At 43.4% G+C, this 21,895-nt stretch overlaps 1 protein-coding gene across 3 annotated transcripts in view; it reads right to left on the reverse strand.

Moving 5' to 3' along the window:
* Positions 1–318: 318 nt before the first annotated feature.
* The window catches only part of COMT (catechol-O-methyltransferase), a 74,919-nt gene continuing 53,342 nt past the window's right edge, over positions 319–21,895 (reverse strand). Inside the window, exons 1-5 of one of the 3 annotated variants that reach the window (XM_075275805.1) lie at positions 12,794–12,852; positions 8,582–8,732; positions 5,727–5,920; positions 3,257–3,388; positions 319–737 (exon numbers count right to left, since the gene is read on the reverse strand). In XM_075275805.1, the coding sequence (XP_075131906.1) occupies positions 555–737; positions 3,257–3,388; positions 5,727–5,920; positions 8,582–8,720 (648 nt within the window). In that variant the 5' untranslated portion in view covers positions 8,721–8,732; positions 12,794–12,852 and the 3' untranslated portion in view covers positions 319–554. Of the gene's footprint in view, positions 738–3,256; positions 3,389–5,726; positions 5,921–8,581; positions 8,733–12,635; positions 12,741–12,793; positions 12,853–21,895 lie in introns of those variants that run through there. The other 2 variants (XM_075275798.1, XM_075275783.1) reach the window with 2 other exon arrangements.

The following is a 21,895-nucleotide window of genomic DNA, read 5'->3' on the forward strand; positions in this document are numbered from 1 at the left end:
GTACTGTATATGTTGCTTGAAAAAAAAAACAAAATCATTATACAATAAATGTCACTACTGGATACTGACATTATAGACCGTGGTATTATATGACTGCATTATCCATGGTTAATAGAGGGTATTTCTACAAGTCACATTCACACCACATTTATGTTTTTAATCTGTTTGGGAAAGCTCTATTCCCTCGAGGTGTTAATATTTATATGTGTGTGTGTAAAAATAACACTTGCTTATATGATTTATTTCAATGAGTGAGGTTTGGGAGCAAACAGAGGAGAACACAAAGTCAAAGATCTTGTTATACATTGAGATCTAATGAAAATACTTGGCTTAAGCTGTACGGAAAGGCACAAAGAAAGTTATCAGTGCAGTAGCAATGGTAAGCATTTTATTTATGTAGCAATACAGAAGTATCAGTAAAAATATAAAAGTACAAGGGTTGTAATAGTATGGGGCAGTAAGACATTTCAGTTGTTGTATTTTTCTTTTTCTGCACTATTTCTTTTTTTTTTCCTCTTTATATATGAGTGCAGAACGCCTGCTGTGGTTCTGTATCACTTGCCTTTAAAAACTGCCTTTTCCATTGCGTCCTCCCTAGTGGAGTACTCTATATGAGATGGGAAGTTGGTGCAATCGTAGAATCCACATGTCCGGACATATTCAAGAAAGTCTGGAGCTCCAGGGTACAAAACATTGTCTGCCAGTAACACCGATCCCTTCTTGATTAAACCACATTCCTGTACAAGATGTATAAGAAAACCATAATTCCATATGCAAATCACTCAAATACTGTACATTGCTGAAATGTAGTATAATATAGTAACGGAGGAGCGACTGAATTGTTCTTATACCAAGTCACTTACAATGGACAATGAGCACTATTCATCCACTACAATCGACTAATACTATACATTGTTGGAATATCTGAGATTAGATTAGATTTTTTGCAGAAGTTGCAACGTCTTTGAGGGAAACATACTTGCAAACTAAATATTTTCTTGTAGGCCTAGACTTAAAGTGTAACTTTAATTTGATATACTTATTAACATTGTGTAGGTGGGTGGATGTTCTTTAAGACATTTTTGTTTACTTTTATTTGAAAAAAAAAAATTAAAAATCTAAAGTCTTTCCTTAGCAACAGTGTTGCTAAGGAAAATCTGTACTGTATGTACTATGCACACTGACTACAAAATTGCTTAGCTTGCCTCTACTGCCTTTATACATTGTTAGGGGGCGTTCACACTTGCGCACGTGTTCGCCTGCTGGGTCTCTGTCTTATTCCCTGGGGAAACTGGATAGGGGACGGCTTGCTGGTGGTCAGTTTTAAATCCCATTAATTTGAAAGGGTTTTTAAAGCAAACTGCCGGTGTCAGTCTGCAGCCTCTTCGCAGGGAAACCGTTTGGTTTTTTTTGCACGGACACAAAGTCCTGCATGTCCAACTTTATGTCCAAGCAAAAAAAAAAAAAAAGTTTCCCTGCGGAGAGGCTGCAGACTGACACCGGCAGTTTGCTTTAAAAACCCTTTCAAATTAATGGGATTTAAAACTGACCACCGGCAAGCCGTCCCCTATCCAGTTTCCCTTTGAAATAGGATGGAGACCCGGCAGACGTACACGTGTGCAAATGTGAACACTCCCTTATACAGACAGTACTACAGCTAATCTAACTTTATTTTACTCTTCCTGTTTAATATTTCCTGTTCGTGTTGCTCTGCCAGCATGTCTCACTATCTCACTCAATATCTCACTAGAAGAATCACATTACAGTAGAAACACTTCCAGAGGATGTGACAGATAAACTAACACTGTCTACGGTTTAGACAGTACAAACTTAAATTAGACAGTCTTAAACTGCACCAGATTTTTTTTTCAGTGTCTCTAATACGCTGAAAATTTGGCATACTTATAGACTGTCTACTCTAACTTCATACCATTTATTAGTTGACTCAAATTAGGTTCACACTAGCGTTCAGGGATTTCGTCCCCTATTCCGCTTAAAATGGACAAAAATAACTTTTCTCTCCGTTGATTTCAGTATAAAATCATAAATTTACACAAGGCAAATAGTGAGAATGGCATTCACAAAGAAAAAAAAATCCCACAAGATGTATAAAAACACATATTTATTAATTACTCAATAAAAGACAAAAAATGACCATAATGACATATGAATAATACAGAAGTATAAGAAAGGTGGGACGAGACCATTGAAAGTCTTAGAGCTGGACAAGACTGCAAACAAAAAGCATGGTAAGTGAATGGAAATAGCTCTGCCAATGTGTACAATATTATAGACTAGCTGATATATAGCAAAAGTATGGGCTTTTTCTTTGATCATACACTTTTTATGGCAAAAATATGTGATTTAAAACAAGAACTTTATTAGAATCATTTAAAAACGCACATATATAGTGATGTATTATTTTTGGTGTGTAATCCTACATTTAATATAGTCCTTGCATTGGTGTCAGCAAGAACTAAATAGACTGCACACTACAATCTCCTACACTTAAATTTGTTCAGTGTAGGATCAAGATGGAGACGCTACTGATAAAAGAACACCTGTGTGACCAGCATCCATCTATAATAGGACTTCACTGCCTAACCACACCCTCACAGTATACCCTATAGCCCTCTTTCACATTAATAAAGACAATAGAGGACATAGACAGATGTGGATTAAATGAGGGACATGCGGTTCAAAAATAGTATCAACAAGGGAAATAAATGTACTATAAGTTGCACCAGCTAACAAGCCATCTCTTAGCAACTATTTCTCCCTTACTGAAACTGCAACATTATGCTCATTTTTTGACTTTTATTAATTAATAATTATGTGTTTTTATAAATCTTGTGGGATTTTTTCTTTATTAAAATCAGTACAAACCCAGCGGGCCCCATTATAGTCTATATAGTCCTGTATTCCGCAGGTAATCACCTTTTAGAGAAATTTTGTAACATTATGACTAAGGGTCCATTCACGCCCTGTCATTTTGTTGTGTATTTTTACACGTGTAAAAAAAAAAAAAAAAGTGACGCATTTTTTGGTGCAGCGCGTTTTGTGGTGCATTTTTTTACAAGTGTAAAATAACAGAAAACGCGACAAACACTTTGCGCCAAAAAATTAATATAAAAAGCCTATTTTTACACGTGTAAAAATACACACTAAAACGAGCGCGCGTTTACTCCGTGTGAATGGACCCTAAGAGTAACAATGAAGACCACGTTCCACAACTGTTACAAATAACTCCACTCACCTCAAGTAATTTAGTGTCACTTGTATAGCTGACGCTAAAATGGTCGATAAATACGAAGTCTACTTGATCAACACCATACTTTGTTTTTAGACTCGGAATGATTATCTCTGAAGAGCCCTCCAGTAGCTGTACCTGAGAAATCAAGAGATTTACAAGAATTACTTTCTATGACATTTTATATGCAAATCATTGTCACACACTTGAAAACAGCAGAGTGTAAATGACAGCCAGTCAGGGATCCATATGCCACACAATCAAATCTGATCCATAATGAGGGGGGGGGGGAGACTCATAAAGTGGGGCTACACATGAGTAAAGTGACCAAAATATCTGCCACAACCCATCACATACGGTAGATGAGACGCTGATATACCCAAACCATGTACACCTGCAGTGAACCCCTAGCAAAGACAAATATAAGCAAACAATATAAAATAGAAAGGGAATAACACAAAGCACAGACCTGTTTTTAACCCTTCCTCGGGAGCAGAGCTGAGTCTCTGCTGTATTACACAGCAGAGACCTGGCGTTATTGCCCATGATCAGTGCCTGTACTAATTGTTGACATTAAGGCCCCTCACACCTCGGTCAAAACTGACCAAAGAGCTATTTTTCCGTCATCACGTTTAAAAAGTGTTTAAAATGTAAATAAAACTATAAAAATTTGGTATCCCCAGAATCGTACCGAAACATAGAATACATGTGACATGCCATTTTGGCCGCATAGTGAAAGCCGTTAAAATAAAGCCTATAAGAAAGTTGCACAATGCACTTCTTCTCTAATTCCACCCCATTCTGATATTTTTTTTTTACAGCTTCCCTGCATATTGTACAGAAAAATACTCACCTGTCCCCGATGCTCTGGTGTCCTCCTGGCGCGTTCCTGTCCTTCTGCTCATTGAGTCTCTTCCGGAGTTCACTGAAGCCACTGTAATGTCACTACCTGGCCTCTGCTTGAGGCCTGCTGAAGCCGCTGATTGGCTTCAGCGGTGACTGTTGAGGCCAATCAGTGGCTTCAGTGGAACCCAGGAAGAGACCCAGGAGAAATCGCTGGAGCAAAAGAACCTGGACGCATCGGGAGGACATCAGAGCATTGGGGGCAGGTATAAATTTTTATTATTAATTTTTTTTTTACTGCCCTCAGCTGATTTAAAAGTTAAAGAAGTTGTCCAATTTTGCTTGGACAAGCCCTTTATTGGCAGTGTCATTTTTTTCTGTCCAGAAAGACCAAATCTTGACAGTAGCAACTTTGTTTTTCCATAGACATTTTATTTAGTGATGAGGGACAAAGTTTTCTATTTGCGCCCATTATAAGAGAAGCAGTTTGTTTCCTATTTTGTGATCCTCAGATGCATCAGAACAGAAAGGACAGTTGGGTGGGGGCAACACGGTGGCTCAGTGGTTAGCACTGCAGCCTTGCAGTGCTGGAGTCCTGGGTTTGAATCCCGACCATGAACAACATCTGCAAGGAGTGTGTATGTTCTCCCCATGCTTGCGTGGATTTCCTCCCATTCTACAGAAGACATACTTAAATGAAAAAAAAAAGTATATTGTGATCCCTATATGGGGCTCACAAGCTACGTTTAAAAAAAAAAAAAAAAAAGGACAGTTGAGAATGTAGCCCTAAACTAACCAGATTATTCTAATATACAGAACCTGGCTTGTTTTATGACTATACCATTATTCAGCCGACATTGGGGGTATTTTAAGCACAATTCTAATTGTTACTTCTGTGCTGCAGCATTTGTTGGCATACTAGAAATATAAAAGAGGCAGTGGCAATAACACCATTGGTCAGAGCATGGTATGCAGGGGACAGGTGGTCAATGGAGAGAGAGTTTGGACCACTTTTTCCATCTCGTCAGTTTATGTAGATAGAGGACTACTAACGCTAGGTTCACACTAGCGCCCGGAGTCCATTCTGAGCTTTCCGTCTTCTGCAAGCAGAAGACGGAAAGCTGTCAGACTGGGTCCGGCCATATGCGCCATTGAGCATTTTATGCTCTACGCTGCGAAACCGGTTTGTTTAAACCAGACACAGAGTACTGCATGTTCAACTCTGTGTCCGATTTTTAAAAAAATGGTTTTGCGGCGGAGAGCATAAAACGCTCACGGCCGAACAGCTTTCTCACCCATTCAAATGAACGGGTATGAAAGAGTCCTGCAGGTTTCCGTCTCCTGCTCAGTTTTGTGCAGGAAATGGAAATCTGCATGAATGAAGACCGGGCGCAGAACAAGCCCTAAGATATGTCAAAATCTCTTTCTGTTAAAAATGCTTTCTGCTAAATTTATTTTCTAGGCTTGTTCTGTTTTTTTGATAGCCAGAATGTAGGAAGTTTCATTATTCTTTGCAGTTAAAAAAAAAATAAAAAAAGAACAAAACTATCATAATTCCATCAGATTCACTACAAAATAATCCATCATGGTTTCTAGTCCATATTGTTTGTAGTTTTTTTGGGATAATGAGAACCTTATCTTGTACACCAGCAAACTTGATCATCTGTTTAGCTACAGCAGCGTTCTCCGAATTCATTTCCACTGTAAGAAGACGAGCACCAGGCTTCAGTAAACGGGCCATCCGGATAGCAGAATACCCACAATATGTGCCCAGCTCCAGAACTGTGGTTGGATCGGTCTCTTTCAGCACATTATCCAGAATGAGACCTGGAATACAAATCTGACATAATTAAAAGGCCCATGGTGGATATCAGATAATATGAAATGTATGTGGTTACATGGCAAGAATATCAAACCAAAAAATCCCTAACATTAGATAAACATGAAGGAGCGAATCGAATTTTCTTTATAAATTTTTTTTCATTACAATTTAAGATCAGCCCTCTTTTGCTATAACATTATAAGACGGGGAACACATAGGACATATTTGCAATGTACAGTTTAAATAAATTCCATCCACAACTGTAGAGAAAACATCATCGCTAACCATCTTGTGCTGCAGGCTATGAACCTGTAACATGTCAGTTATTACTGTAGGTTCGGCCTCAGTTAGAGGAACAGTTTGTAGGGGTGGTGGCCCCAGGCCCACTCTGAAGCCATTGCAAACACACACAAATTTCAACCGATGTAGTTGAGATACATGATAGATTGGAAAACCATTAGCTTCCTGGTCTTCCACTCTATAACCTGTATGCCACAGGCCTGTAGTGGCGTGCGGCCTACAGGTGCCCTGGCAACAGGTAAGACGTCAGGCAGTACAGGCGGGCATGATGATATTACCACATGGCGCCGCCTGATCTGCGACACAGACGTCCTGTGGTTACAACATATTGTAGGCTGCAGGCTTGAAGTGAGGTCACTACAACATACAACAAAAAAAGGCAACGGTGGAAGTCCGTGCAAGTGGATCAGAGGCAGGTGAGTATTATTGTTAAGCTAGGTTCACACCTGCGTTCTGGTCTCCGTTCTGTGCTTTCCGTCTTCTGCATGCCAGAAGACGGAAACCACAGACCGGGTCCGGCCGTGAGCGGCGGTGAGCATTTTATGCTCTCCGCCGCGAAACCGGATTTTTTAATCCAGACACAGAGTACTGCATGTCCGACTCTGTTTCCGGATTAAAAAACCCGGTTTCGTGGCAGAGAGCGCAAAACACTCACTGCCGCTCACAGCCGGACAGCTTTCTCACTCATTCAAATGAATGGGTGAGAAAGCCTCCTGCAGGTTTCCGTATCCTGCTCTGTTTTATGCAGGAAACAGTAACCTGCAGAACGGACACCTGGGTGCAGATGTGAACGAGCCCTTAGTTGTATTTTTTTCTTTTTGGAGGGGAGATATTATCCACAGACAGCTCCCACTTCACCACTGTGCTCCGCATGCACTCTGGCTCCAGGAGCTTTAGGCGCAATGTGATGATGTCACTCACATCGCACCTGCAGCTCCCAGAACACTCAGTGACTGAAACTGCAGACAGAGCAGCAAGAGAGCAAGGAGAGGTGAGTATCAGTGTTTATGTATGTTAAACTTTGGGTGCAACTTGAGGGGTAACATGAAATTAGGGGCAGTTGAAGGAGGGATATTTAAAGTGGAGGCAGGTGAAGTCTGGAACAATAAACTGGTGGAAGATCAAAGGGGGGGACATTAAACTGGGGGCAGATGAAGGGGGATATTAAACGGGGTAGATGAAGGGTGGACATTAAACAATGGGGGGGGGGGTCACTGGATAGAGATATTAAGCTGGGGCAACATGTCCGCAACGATTATGACAGCACACACAAACAAACAAAATAGACCTATGCAAGGCCAAGTACTTCTAGTTTCTTATATAAGCTCCATTCTGTCTGGCCTGAATGAATTGTCTACTCGTTAACACCTAAGCAAAAGACTTTAATTTACCCATGTTAATTAATATCTACAGCATCGGGCGCTTATTGGGAAAGCTGACAAAGCGGTGAAGGCTTTCTAGCGGTATACAATACTGCACATCGATGAGGATGTGAAATGTCTTCTTTCACATCAATTAGTGTCTTTTTTTTTTCTTTAAATGTAGATTGTGAGCTCCACAATGTACATTTTTCCGTATCAGTATGCTTTTGGAGTGTGGAAGGAAATCCACGCAAACACGGGGAGAACTTACACTCTGTGTGCCTCACCATAAGAGTTACTGATATGTGAGACATATGGGGGTAGTAGTAATGAAGATACTTTATTATTACCTCCGTGTCTCTCACATATCAGTAACTCTTATGGTGAGGCACACAGGGGTTAATGTGAGGGACATGATGGGGTTAATTGCTATTGATATGAGGCACATGGAGTTACTAAATTGTAATGCACATGACCAGATTTTTTTTTATCCACAATTGTCCTGGTATAGCGGTCAGAGGTGGTGACAGTATTTAGTCCTGTAGGGGCCACTAAGGGACATAATACTGTGTGCAGGGGTCACTATGGGGTGTAATACTGTGTGCAGGGGCTTCTAAGGGACATAATACTGTGTGCAGGGGCCACTATGGGGCATAATACTGTGTGCAGAGTCCACTATTGGTCATAATAGAGCGCGCAGGAATGCGTAGGAGGGACTCGGTCGAAATCTTCGGTGTCGGGGGGGGGCCCCATGTCAAAAGTTTGCCACGGGGCCCCGCCATTCCTAGTTACACCACTGATGTTAAGGATGCTGCCCTCTATAGGGTGGTGTACAGAGTGCACTCTGTTCTCCTAATTCCATCCAGGAGAATAGATTTGCATATTTTTTACCAATAAATAATAATAATAATACTATGTTTACAACATTTTAATATTAGATAGGTTTACTAAATCTACCCCAATATGTGCTACTGACAACCCATTGCTAGAGATAAGACATATTACCTTTTTCATCTCCCACATTCATGGCCCATTCTTTTTGGCTGCAGTATTTATCGATTTGGTCCACCACGCTCTGAGGGTCTCCTTCAGCTGCATTTTGCTTTACAAACTCCAAAATCCTCTTTTCCTTCGTCTCAGCCATTTGTACAGGATTCTACAAATCAAGTGAAGTTCACTTTAAACCTGTGTTCATACTGTGCTTTATTAAAATCAATAACTGCACGATTTTCTAGTTACAGTAATATCCTGCAACATGCAACAATAGAATTGTGCAGACCTTAGCCTCACACAGGAGACTAGCCCAATATACAACTGAAAATGGTGTAGGTTCATCCATAGGTAATAATGGGAATGTAAAACAGGGAATGTTGGGATGGATCGGCACACAAGTAGACATATAGGGTTTATTGGGTAGTTAAAAATACAGCATATAGCACGACGCGTTTCGGGCCTTACACTGGCCCTTTCTCAAGTGCAAAAAACGAGAGCAGGTCCCGTCAGGTCAGACGCTCATGCTATATGCTGTATTTTTAACTACCCAATAAACCCTATGTGATTGGACCCTGGTTTACCATCTTCTTAAACATACCAGTGTGCGCGGTTCTCCCTCAACGGACCTTTGGTCCCCTTTTCCTCTTCAGTATTTCCTCCGGTTCTCCGGTGACGGATTGAACTGCTGCCACTCTCACCCTAATACGATTTCAAGTGTTGTGACTGTTCACAACCTCATAAGGTGAGAGGCCATCTGGTCCACTTTAATACTTACCCAGTTTTTAATAATTTGTGTACTCTCAAATACTACACTTAGTGCGCTCGGTGTCTTTGTTTTGTTTTATATCACCCCTGGGTACAGTCAATAAATAACCTAAAGGCTTATCCATTGCATCTTCTTTACTGGATTTCTACTTGCAACCGGAGTCGCTAGAAGAATGGGTATAGTGTACTCTCCATATTCCATCGCTTGTGGAAGAGATTGCCACTTACACATAATAGTGATAGAATAACCTCCCCATTCCAATCTGATAATGCTACTTATTCTATAAATAGGCTCCTGGCCTGTAGGTGGAGCGGTTTGTGTGCAGCAGACTGCAATACAATTGTGGCCTTGGTGCAACATCCTCAGTATGCTCATAGTGGTTGGAACATCCACATTAAAAACCATCTATGCTCAATACTGAAGGACAAGTCAAAATAATGCAACTCTAGAAAGACAGTTTTCAAGTATTTCCATCTTTGGCATGAGGGAGGGGCATAAAGACACATTGAAAGCAAAAACAAAATTCACCATATGACACTTCAAAAATCAGATCAAATGGTATGGGAGGAATGAACAGGAGGCATCACACATCAACCTGACAGTTATCACCACTGGTTACAAACTGAGAAGAACAAAATCCTTGAACTGGGAGACCTTAATTTATCGCTCTGGCAGATCGCAACACACCTAGATTGAGATGTCAGCACTGTTCAACATTGCGTGCCACAGTGGTTGGGATAACAACATTGAACTACATTTACAGCAAGAGGTGCATGGAGGTGAACCTTGGCACTGACAGATCATCTGACTGGAAGAATGAGCCATTCTGAACTGCAACTGAAATTCTCAAAGGGAATCAGGGTATCAGTCTATCCCTCTTTAGCAATGAGTCCTGTTTTTGTCTTGGACAATCAGAGATTGGTCTAGAGACCATGATGCCAAGGCCTTCATAACAGAGCGTCACAGCGGTCTTACTTGCTCCCCAAATTATGGTGTGAGTTATGGTGTGGGTCTTATTTTCAGGTACACCAACATTTTTGGTGTTACATTAATTTGGAGAAATTGCCATGCCACTGGTTCCACAACCAAAGTGTCCCAAGAGCCGTTTTTCAACAGGACAATGTCCGGCTGCTTATTCATGATACTGTGAACTGTCTGCCTGGTGTAAACGTGCCACCATTGCAACTGGAATGTCATTGGCAATTACAAGCATGGCTTCCAGCAGTCAATCTTGATGATTTGCACTTCTAAGTGCATTTTTTTTCAATGGGAGGTGGATTCCTGAAGGAATCTTCTCCGGATTCGGGAGCGAAATCCGTGGCAAATTCCTCCATGTGAACACAGCTTAACAGCAAACTGTGGTGTTTACACCACTTGGGGCCCCAGCCTAATAAAGTATATTGCAAAAATGAATCACTCAAATATTGCCAGAAAATCAAAAGTTGTTCGAAAGTTTAGGTACACTGTAACCCTTTCCTGACATCTGCCGTAATAGTATGGCAGATGTCAGGTATTTAAATATGGCAGCCACAGGGCAACACAGTGGTTCAGTGGTTAGCACTGCAGCCTTGCAGTGCTGGAGTCCTGGGTTCGAGTCCTGCCAGGAACAACATCTGCAAGGAGTTTGTATGGATTTCCTCCCACACTCCAAAGACATACTGATAGGGAAAAAGTGTACATTGTGAGCCCTATATGGTGCTCACAATCTACAAATAAATAAATAAATATATCAGCCACCACGTGCCTGCTGTATTACAGCAGGCACTCAGCGCTATTAAATAATGATCGCAGGCATTAACCTCCCCCTGCCTTGGACAAGGCTGACTGAATTGCCATTTTGCTGGCAGCATATGGGCGCCAACATTTTGCTGCAGATCACAAGCTCTAGGGTCAGCATCCTGTTACTATGACAGCTGCATTGTAATGCACTGGATTAATGATCAGAGTCCTGGGGTTCAAGACCCCTAAGGGATCTAATAAATGCAAAAAAAAATAAAAATAAAATAATACTGTTAAAATGATTTAAAAAAAAAATCTAAATATTAAAAATTCAAGTCACATAAAAGTACCTAAATACTGTGCAATATTACTGAAAAAGCCTAATCTACAAAAATATTTTTCCCACATAGTGAACGCCGTACTGGGAAAAAAAATCAAGTGCAGAACCGCCATTTTTCCACTGTTTTGCCTCTTAATAAAACGTTATCAAAGCAATAGACATTCCCCAAAATGTTATAACTAAAAAGTACACCTGACCCAACAAAAAGGACACTCTATGCATCCCCATACACAGATATATAAAAAAAGTTACAGGTGACAGAATTAGAAAAAAAAAATGTTTTGCAAAGTTTTAGATTTTTGTTGAGGGGTTAAAATGTAAATAAAACCATAAAACCATATAAAATAAAGCTTGGAATACAGGTGACATGTTATTTTGGCTGCACGGTGAATGCAGTAAAAAGTCCATAAGAAAGTCGCACAAATGCACTTTTTCACCATTTACCCCTCATTCTGAATTTTTTTTCCAGCTTCCCGGTACATTGTACAGAATAATAAATGGTACTATGTAGAATACTTTGTCCCATATGGCTCTGTGAGCTGAAAAATAAAAAAAAAGCTATGGGGTTTGGAAGGCAGGAACTCAAAAGCGAAAAATGATAAATGTCACTGGCGGGAAGGGGTTAAAGAGAACCTTCCATGTCTCCCCACATTGGGAAACATAAGGCAAAGTGGACAGTGCACAGAATTCAGTGCACGCCCAGGTTTCTAATGGTATATAACACTGCCAAAGTCAGAGAACATGAACGATCCTCTTTACATAAGAGTAAAAAAAGAAAAAATAGAGATTAAACTAGTGAATCATCCAGAAGTTTGAAAGAAAGAAGTACTTCCGCTACTTGTAACATAAGTGTCTGCTTCCTCATTCCCCTGCTACGCAGTACCCTGACGGAGACATGCCTGGTAACAAAGCACAGCTAGTAACATAACTTTTATCTGCCCTGCAGTGAAAAACTATCATGCAAGTTACTGTGGCGGAAATAAAGGATCTAAAGATACAATTGTACAACTGAACAACAATACAATAGAACTGCCTGAAGAAGAACAACAGTATTGTAACAAGGAAACGGAAATGTAGGATTAGAGCCACAACCTGGCAGATTAGATTTGGATAACATAAACCTCATCTGTTTCACTATTTTCTGCCTGGATCCTAGTTAATAGTCGGCTGTGCACTTGCTAGATTGTTACAATTGTACTGTACATCCCATGAAATGTGTACAGTCTACAATCTGTACTCACCGTGTGCTCTGCAGATCTAGGGAGTGCAGCTACAACTCTTGTGAGATCACACTTGTTTCCTTCAGTCTATACTAAGCATGACTAAGCAAAGTGCAACAGGCTCATTCCAGCAAAAAGGACAAGTGGGCGCAGAACAAGCTCTATTGTGTGACACTTACTATTAAAGGTGACAAGTCCCTGAGAACACAGCATCTTGCATGGAGTAATAACGGTATTTGATATGGAGTAATTTTACAAAGATCATCCATATGATGTGACTACAACCTGCAGCGCACTTATTATTGCTGTGGGTCTGACCTGTGGCAGAAATTATCTATGCCAAAAAATGCAACCTCAAGTATGTTTACAAAGATAAAATAAATAATAATAGTATACTAATTTTAATGAGTTTTTAGGGTAAACCTCAAGGACACATTTTCTGACAGGTAATAGTTTGCTGATTTTGTAACAAACCAGCTGCACAAATTGGAACTGCTACAGGTGAGTTTCCTCTCAGATTTTGGTGTGGCCCCGCAGAGGATTACACCCTATGCAAAGGGTGAAACCTGGAGTAAAAATCTGCAGAAAGAATTGACAAGTTGCTGGTATCAAAATCAACACTTTTTTACTGCAGCGTATCTGCCCCATGTAAACATACCCTTAAAATTGATTACAAAACTGCTATCTTTAAAAAAATAAACTCACACAGATGTATACACTATGCAAACATATAGACTGACTTCACATGGTGGGGGGCATTTATCAATTGCACCTCTTTTATTCTAACTCTTTATCATGTTTGTGTCTGCTTTGAAGGCTTTTACTCCAGGCTCATTGCTTTGTTTATGGTTCGGGATAATGTGCCTGATTGTATTCAGACTAATATTTTACAATGCATCTATGAAATTCCTCTAGGCAAAAAAGGGCAACTGCTCTCCAGTACATGAGAAGCATAGAAAACCAAAAACAAAAAACTGGATCTGACAACTGCATAGCTCCCAACCATCCCGGATACTGCAGGACAGTCCTGATATTAGACTGCTGTCTCACCATCCTGGACAGTTTACCGCTTGTCCCGCTATGCCACTGAAGTGTTTTGCCTGTTAAACTTTTCCCCGATCACCACCAGCTCTTATCCCAGTTAAAGCTGAGGCCCCACATTGCGGAAACGCAGCTTTTTTTTTATGGAATTTTTTTTTTTTTTTTTTTTTTTAGCCAAAGTCAGGACTAGATTGAGCAGAAGGGAAGAGTATAATAGCTTTCTATATATAATTCTGATTCCATTTGTAGCCACTCTTGGCTTTGGCTCATAAAAACACAAAATCTGAAACAAAAAAAAGCTGTGTTTCCGCAATGTGAGTCTTTAGCCTAAAAGAATAAATACTGCACTGAGAATGTGTCTTTGTTTGCAAGAAGAAAAGTATCATGCAGTGAAGAAAGATGGAGAGATGTGGGTTGTAAGTTACTGTTGGGGGCTATGTGGGATGCAGGGTGGACTGTGTGTGGAGGAGAGATTTGGAGTGCAGGGTGTACTGTGGGGGGAAATTATTTTTTCTCTTCACGTCCACATCCAGGGAGATCAACTACAGTGCCATGGGTTGTAAACTTCTTGATTATGTTGCAAACCATGGACAAAGAAACATCAAGATCTTTGGAGATGGACTCGTAAACTTAAGATTCTTGATATTTTTCTGCTATTTTGGTTCTCAAGTCCTTAGACAGCTTTCTTCTCCTCTTTTTGTTCTGTGTGTCAACACACACAGACACACAATACAAAGACTCAATGAGTCAACTTCTCTCCTTTTTATCTGTTTTCAGCAGTGATTTTTATATTGCCCACACCTGTTACTTGCCACAAGTGAGTTTGAATAAAAAGGACATGCTTGAAAACAGGAGGCCACCTCAGGTTCCAATCCAAAAGCACTGTGAACATTGTGGATGACGGTACGTAACCAATACAGAGAGCCACGATGTCTGGGTACTCTTGATCTGTGGGAGTCCTGGGTGTCGAACCCCTGCAGATCTAATATTGATGGGCCATCATTGTTAGAAAAAAAGATAACCCCCTTTCCCCATACGTCCAACACAGCAGCACAACAGATGGGGTATTCCTGCCCCTGCGTGCAATCAGGACAGGTGGAACTTTTACTCAATCAAAGAACCTCCCCTATAAGAGGTCACCAGACCTCCCCCTCCTCGTGTTTTTTTCTGTCCTGCGGACAGGGACAGGTGGTGAGGAGGCCTGTGGCCTCCTCCGGGATCGGAAGAAGGTGGCTGTTAGCTCCTTCTTCTTTCCCTTTCTTTCCTTCTCTTTCTTTCCTTCTGAGAGAAAGATTTAGGTTTTGTCTTACCTGCTTTGCAGGGTGTCTGATGGTTCAGCTGTGCACAGCTCATTCACTGCCCAATAAGGTAAGCTGAGTCCTAGCTTTCCTCTGTGTTTTCTGAAAACTAAAAGCACTGATACTTTTTGCTATGGGCACTCTATTATGTCGATTGTATGTCTATTGCAATGGCCTGTATGTACCTGTCTGTGTTACAGTCAGGCATGGAATTTTTGTGGGAGCCTTGCTTCCCTTCATGCTTAGTGCATAGTGTAGCACTTATGTCTATTGCAGTAGCCTGTATGTACCTGTCTGTGTTACAGTCTGGCATGGAATTTGTGTGGGAGCCTTGCTTCCCTCCATGCTTAGTGCATAGTGTGAGCACTCATTTCTATTGCAATGGCCTGTCTGTGTTACAGTCAGGCATGGAATTTGGGTGGAGCCTTTGCTCCATTCATGCATAGTGCATAGTGTAGCACTTATGTCTATTGCAGTGGTGTGTATGTACCTGTCTGTGTTACAGGAAGGCATGGAATTTGGGTGGAGCCTTTGCTCCATTCATGCATAGTGCATAGTGTAGCACTTATGTCTATACATGAGTCCCCCTGCGAACTTCCGGTTGGCACATGCGCAATGGAAGGGCGGCAAGAAGACTTCCTGTTCCTTAGTGAATTAACCAGGGCTGGGTATGTACTTCAGGGTATGGTCCTCGGGTTACGACGAGCCTGCTGCAGAACCTCATTTTCTGAATGCTATACAGTGTATAGCATTCGGCAAATGAAGGCTGATTGTGTAGCAGGCTCGTCCTTGCTACAAGCAGGTAAGTATGCTGTTACCAGTTGACTTTTTCTCATTGAAATGAATAGACCAGCGTTGATTGGCCAGTTGCCAGTGATTTGGCCAATCAACGCTGGTTCTGCCAGAGGCTCGTCTGAGGAGGCGGAGTCTAACATCGGACTATTCATTCCAATGAGAAAAACTCTTGCCTGCCTGTAGCAAGGACGTGCCTGCTGCAGAATCAGTGTTCATTTGCCGAATGCTATACATATATATAGCATTCGGCAAATGAATATATATACTGTATAGCATTTAGCAAATGAGGTTCTGCAGCAGGCTCGTCGTAACCACGAAACAGTATGCCTATACCCCTGCTAGACATGGCAAACTCTCAAAACCGGAAAGAGATCTTCGACCGGAAATAGGAAGGGCGGGACTTAATCCTTTGTTATTGTTGTCAAAGGGGGACTCATGTATTGCAGTGGTGTGTATGTACCTGTCTGTGTTACAGGCAGGCATGGAATTTGTGTGAGAGCCTTGCTTCCCTTCATGCTTGGTGCATAGTGTGAGCACTCATTTCTATTGCAATGGCCTGTCTGTGTTACAGTCAGGCATGGAATTTGTGTGGAGCCTTTGCTCCCTTCATGCTTAGTGCATAGTGTGAGCACTTATGTCTATTACTGTGGCCTGTAGGTGCCTGGCTGTGTTACAGTTCACAGGCATGGAATTTGTGTGTCAGCTTCTGCTCCCTTTATGCTTAGTGCATAGTTTGTGCATGTCTATTGCGATGCCCTGTGCGATTGTTATGGCTTTACCGCACCTATCTGGCCGGGTCTTCCCGCTGCCCTAAAGCGCAGCTAATGGGAACTGCAGCCTATGAGATGGCAGTGAGTTATCCAGCAACTCCCACAGCTCTGGTGAGGTAAGCTAAGGTGCACCAAGACTACTTTTGTGAGTGAACAAGTCCCTTTAAAAAAAAAAAAAAAAGGAGTTTTTTTCGTGTTGCTGTCTGTAAGGAAACAGACTTTTATGTTAAGTGCACCGGGTCTAGAGTTCTATACTGTTCGTACTCTACCCGAAGGCTAGATCTGCCTTCTCCATCTGTGCCATCTGCCTGTGGGCTGCCTGACTAATGCCTACTGTGTCGGCGTCACTACAAATTTGATCATTGGGGTCGTCCCCCAAGAGTCGATATGGCTGTCTCTAAATTATCGAGGCGCACGTTAGTGCCATCAGAAGATGGCTCAAATCTCCAGGAGGCGATATACAGGCGTGCAGAGGGTTCCCTGCACCGAATTTATACTGCAGCATCTGCGCAGGCCTCCGTGGGAGTTCAACAGGAGAAGTCGTTCAGTTCCTGCGAGGTAATAGATCTACTCTGTGTAGAGATATCTATACAGGTGTTCCCTGTGATGATCTTCTGGCGTTCCTATCCTCCACCTCCGTAGCAGTGGATTATTTGGCAGAAGCAGGTTTGTATCAAGTGAAGATTGCGGCGAAGGCTATCTCATTAGCCACGGCCGCAAAACGCCCCCTGTGGATGAAGCCCTGGAGGGCAGATAGTACTTCCAAATACAACTTGTGCGCACTTCCGTTTGAGCCGGGCAGGCTCTTTTGGAAAGAGCTGGATACCATTATGGAGGTATAAATTGACACACCATCCGAGAGCCTGAGAAGGAGAAAACTACCTTCTGACGTCTACTCCCCCCTCCCCTTGTATCCGCTTTGCCAGTGGAAGGTCGACTTTCCCACTTCTCGGCGGCATGGAGCCGTCACATTCAGGACCCATGGGGCCTCCAGCTCGTGTATTCGAGCTACAAAATAAAGTTCACATCTCACCCACCCGACAAATTTGTGTAAACCCGCGTTTTGTGTTCAAAAGCAGATCCTTCTGGAGAACGCTGTTCAGGGATACCTGGACAAAGGCGCTCTAGAGCCAGTGCCTGGCAGAGCAATCGACCGGATTTTACTCTCCAGTGTTTTTGGGACCCAAAACATCGGGAGTCAGAGAATGGTGGTCGATTTAAGATTTCTCAACCAATACGTCCTCAAGACCCATTTCCGGAAGGGAACTATCAGGTCAGTGACACCTTTTCTGCACCGAGGAGACAGGTTTGTCACCCTAGATTTAAGGGACGCATATTTACACGTCCCGATATTTCCGCCACACAGAAGGTTCTTGAGGATCGGGGTTGTGCTGAACGGTACTCTGTGTCATCTGCAGTTCACAGCTCTTCCGTTCGGAATATCCTCGCCCCCCCCCACACCTTTACAAAGGTCGTGGCCCCGGTCGTTGCAGCTCTTCGGCTCCAAGGTATATTCATCATACCGTACCTAGACGATTGGCTGTTAAAGGCCCACTCAACAGAGGTTCTCGCGGCCCACCTAAGGATCACTATCGCCTTCCTAGAAGAGTTAGGCGGGCTGATCAATGGTCAAAACTCGGCAGTCGTCCCCACCACCAGAATCCAGTTCTTGGGTTCATTGTGGACTCTCAGAGGATGGAGATATCTCTCCCTCACAGTCAGAAGGAGTAGATTTGTCGGGCGTTGCAACATCTGGCGGATACGCGGGAGGTTCGGGTAAGAACCTCAATGAAGGTCCTAGGTTTAATGTCAGCAGCTGCAGATGCAGTTCCATGGGCACTAGAGCATATGCGTCCACTACAGAGCGAGATCCTCAAGGTTTGGAGCCGCAGCCCCTCAGGGCTGAAGAAGCCTATCCAGTTGTCCATCAGTACCCGTCGATCACTGCAATGGTGGTCCCTATTGAAGGACGGGATGTCCACGGTCCAGCCCGACTGGACCCTGTTGACAACGGATGCCTCCTTCCATGGCTGGGGAGCGCATCGGGGGGAGACCCTGGCACAAGGGACATGGAGCCGACTGGAGACTGCTCAGTCATCGAATTGGCGCGAGTCTGCGCAGTGTATTGAACCCTGCTATACTTCACCCAGGATCTACGCGGCAAGGTGGTCAGAGTCAGGACGGACAACGTCACGGTGGTCCTCTACCTGAACAAGCAGGGAGGGATGAGGTCCCCTCCCTCTTCAAGCTAACAGATCAGATTTTTTTCCTGGGCTGAGGAAAATCTAAGCCACCTCAGTGCGGTGCACATAAGGGGACATCTGAATGTGCTGGCAGACCAGCTCAGCAGGGGAGAAGCAGTGTCGGGCGAGTGGTCCCTCAACCAGGAGGTCTTTCGTCAGTTGACTCGGATGAGGGGTCTCCCCGAGGTGGATCTGATGGCCACCCAGTACAATGCCAAGGTGGAGAGGGTCTGTTCCCTCTACCAGGAGGACAACCCCTTGGCAGTAGATGCCCTATCAATACCTTGGAGGTTCAGGCTGGCATACATCTTCCCTCCACTTCCCATGGTTTCGAAGGTATTGGCCAAGATCAGTCAAGACCAGGTATGGGTGATTGCCATCATACCGTTCTGGCCAAAAAGGGCATGATTTACCCACCTCATACAGATGAGTCGAGGGAATTACTGGAGGCTTCCACTTCTTCACAACCTGGTAACCCGAAACAAGTGGCTATGCCAGGACCTGAAGAGGTTCAACCTGACAGCCTGGAGGTTGACCGCACCCTATACGGACATGGGGGATTGTCACAGGCCATGCGGACAACACTGGCCTGCTCAAGGGCAGATTCTATGAATAGAAGCTACATGAGGATTGGCAGAATTTACCAGCAATGGTGCACAGAGAATCAACGTGCAATACCAGTTATGGAGACGGTATTGGAGTTTTGGTAAAGCGGGCTGGAGAAAGCCCTCACCCAGGTGACATTAAAAGTGCATGTAGCTGCCCTTTCAGCCGTATTAGGGATAAGATTGTCTCAAGATTCGTTGGTAAGTTAATCCTTAAGAGGGGCCGGTGGCTCCGACCCGCAATCCAAGTCCTAATCCCCCAATGGGATTTAGCTACGGTACTGCAGGGGCTCTGTGGGCCCCCCTTTGAACCACTACAAGACATAGGACTAAAGTTCCTCTTCTGCAAAGTGGAATTCCTCTTAGCCGTCACATCAGCTAAGCGTACTGGAGAACTGCAGGCTTTAGCAGCCTCTGAGCCGTATTTACTATTCTTCCAGACAGGGTACAATTAAGATATCTCCCGGGATTTATTCCAAAAAGTCCCGTCGACCCAGAAAACCTTTCTGGTAAGTCTTTTCAGAAAATACAAGGGGTGTAGAGCCTTGAAGGCAACATTGGCGAGATGGATCAAGGAGGCCATCTCTCAAGCATTCAGTACTCGGGGCCTACTTCCGCCTGAGTTTTAAGGGCACATTCTAGTTGTGCAGTTGCCACGACATGTGGGGAGAGATATTCCATCTCCCTGGACCAGATTTATGCGGCAGCGACCTGGAGTTCTCACTTAACTTTTGTGAGACATGATAGGTTGGACGATTTTAGCGCGGAGGCGGCTGCCTTCGGTCGCTCGGTATTGACATCAGTTTGTCAGGAAGTCCCACCCTAGGGGGGGGTTTCTTGCTACCTCCCCATCTGTTGTGCTGCTGTGTTGGACGTATGGGGAATGGAGGATTATGTAGATAATCTGTTTTCCCATAGTCCAAACAGCAGCACAAAGCTCCCTCCCTGTATGTTTGGCTTGTTAATTTTCTGAAGGGTTTGGAAATCTCTACTTTAGAACTAACACGAGGAGGGGGAGGTCTGGTGACCTCTTATAGGGGAGGTTCTTTGATTGAGTAAAAGTTCCACCTGTCCTGATTGCACGCAGGGGCAGGAATACCCCATCTGTTGTGCTGCTGTTTGGACTATGGGAAAACAGATTATCTACATAATCCTCCATTAAGTGTCATGATGATAACTTGTTGCTCCTATACTTCTATAGTAAATACTTGATCCGACGTGGTGTAGAACATGAGCAACAAATGAAACCTCACCCCCTATACATCAGACATGAGGAAAACATGCAACAAATGGTAGGCAGGTACTTTTGAAGTACAAATAAGGTATTTTCAATTGTACCAAAATCCCAGATACTGTAAAGATAGTTTGCTTCATCTGTGTGGGAAGTGATATTTGCAAACAAGAAACAGATGTTATAATATTAAGTAGATTAATATCAGAATGATATATGATGATACATAGGGGCAGCACAATGGCTCAGTGGTTAGCCTTGCAGCGCTAGAGTCCTAGGTTCAAATCACGCCAAGGACAACATCTGCAAAGAGTTTGTATGCTCTCCCCATGTTTGCGTGGGTTTCCCCCAGGTCCTCCGTTTTCCTCCCATACTCCAAAGACATACTGAAAGGAAATGTAGATTGTGAGCCCTATAAGGAACAACAACTGACAATGTCTATAAGGTGCTGCGGAATATGATGGCGCTATACAAGTAAGCAAAAATAATGATATTCTACATCATGGGTACAATATGGCAGTGATTTTATTTTTTTTATAAATTCTTTATTTATAAACACAGATACAGTAGAAACCGAGCAAACTGTAAAAAACAGGCAAACGATTGTCATAACAACAAAGGGCCCCTGGGACCCAGGAACCGAACAAGACAAGAAATGCGGAGGCGGGCCGCCACAACAATCAATGGGCGAACAAACAAGACCAAGGGAAGGGGGAGGCGGAGCAAACAGAAGGAGAGGGGGGGCGTGAAAGAAAGAAGAAAGGGAAAGGGACAAAAGGGAGAGGAAGGGAGAAGGGGGGGGGGGGCCCAAGCCCAGGAACAGGTCTCAATCCCGTCCCAAGGTGTCTCTATAAAGTTGGGATCCCTGAAACAAGATCCACGGGGTCCAAGCCCTCAGAAAGGACTCATGTTTGTCTCGAAGAGACGCCGTGAGGTCCTCCATAGATTGAATGTCCTCTACCTTACGGATCCAGTGTCGCAGAGACGGGGGGTTAGGAGACTTCCAGAGGGCCGGGATACACGCTCTGGCCGCGTTGATCAGGTGGCGAATCGCCGACCGGCGGTAGGCCCGTCGAGGAATGTTGGAGAGATGTAGAAGAAAGCAAGCTGGGGTGTTGGGAAGGGAAGACTGAAAGATTTGAGAAGTCAGACGGTGAACACCGTCCCAAAAACCCCTTAAAGCCGGACAACTCCAAAAGACATGAAGGAGAGTCCCCTCCTCCGAGCCACAGCGCCAACAAAGTGGGGAGGTGGAGGGAAAAAACTTGTGCAGCAAGGCCGGGACATGGTACCACCTG

Source organism: Leptodactylus fuscus, chromosome 1 (assembly GCF_031893055.1).
Source record: "Leptodactylus fuscus isolate aLepFus1 chromosome 1, aLepFus1.hap2, whole genome shotgun sequence".
Classification (NCBI taxonomy): domain Eukaryota; kingdom Metazoa; phylum Chordata; class Amphibia; order Anura; family Leptodactylidae; genus Leptodactylus; species Leptodactylus fuscus.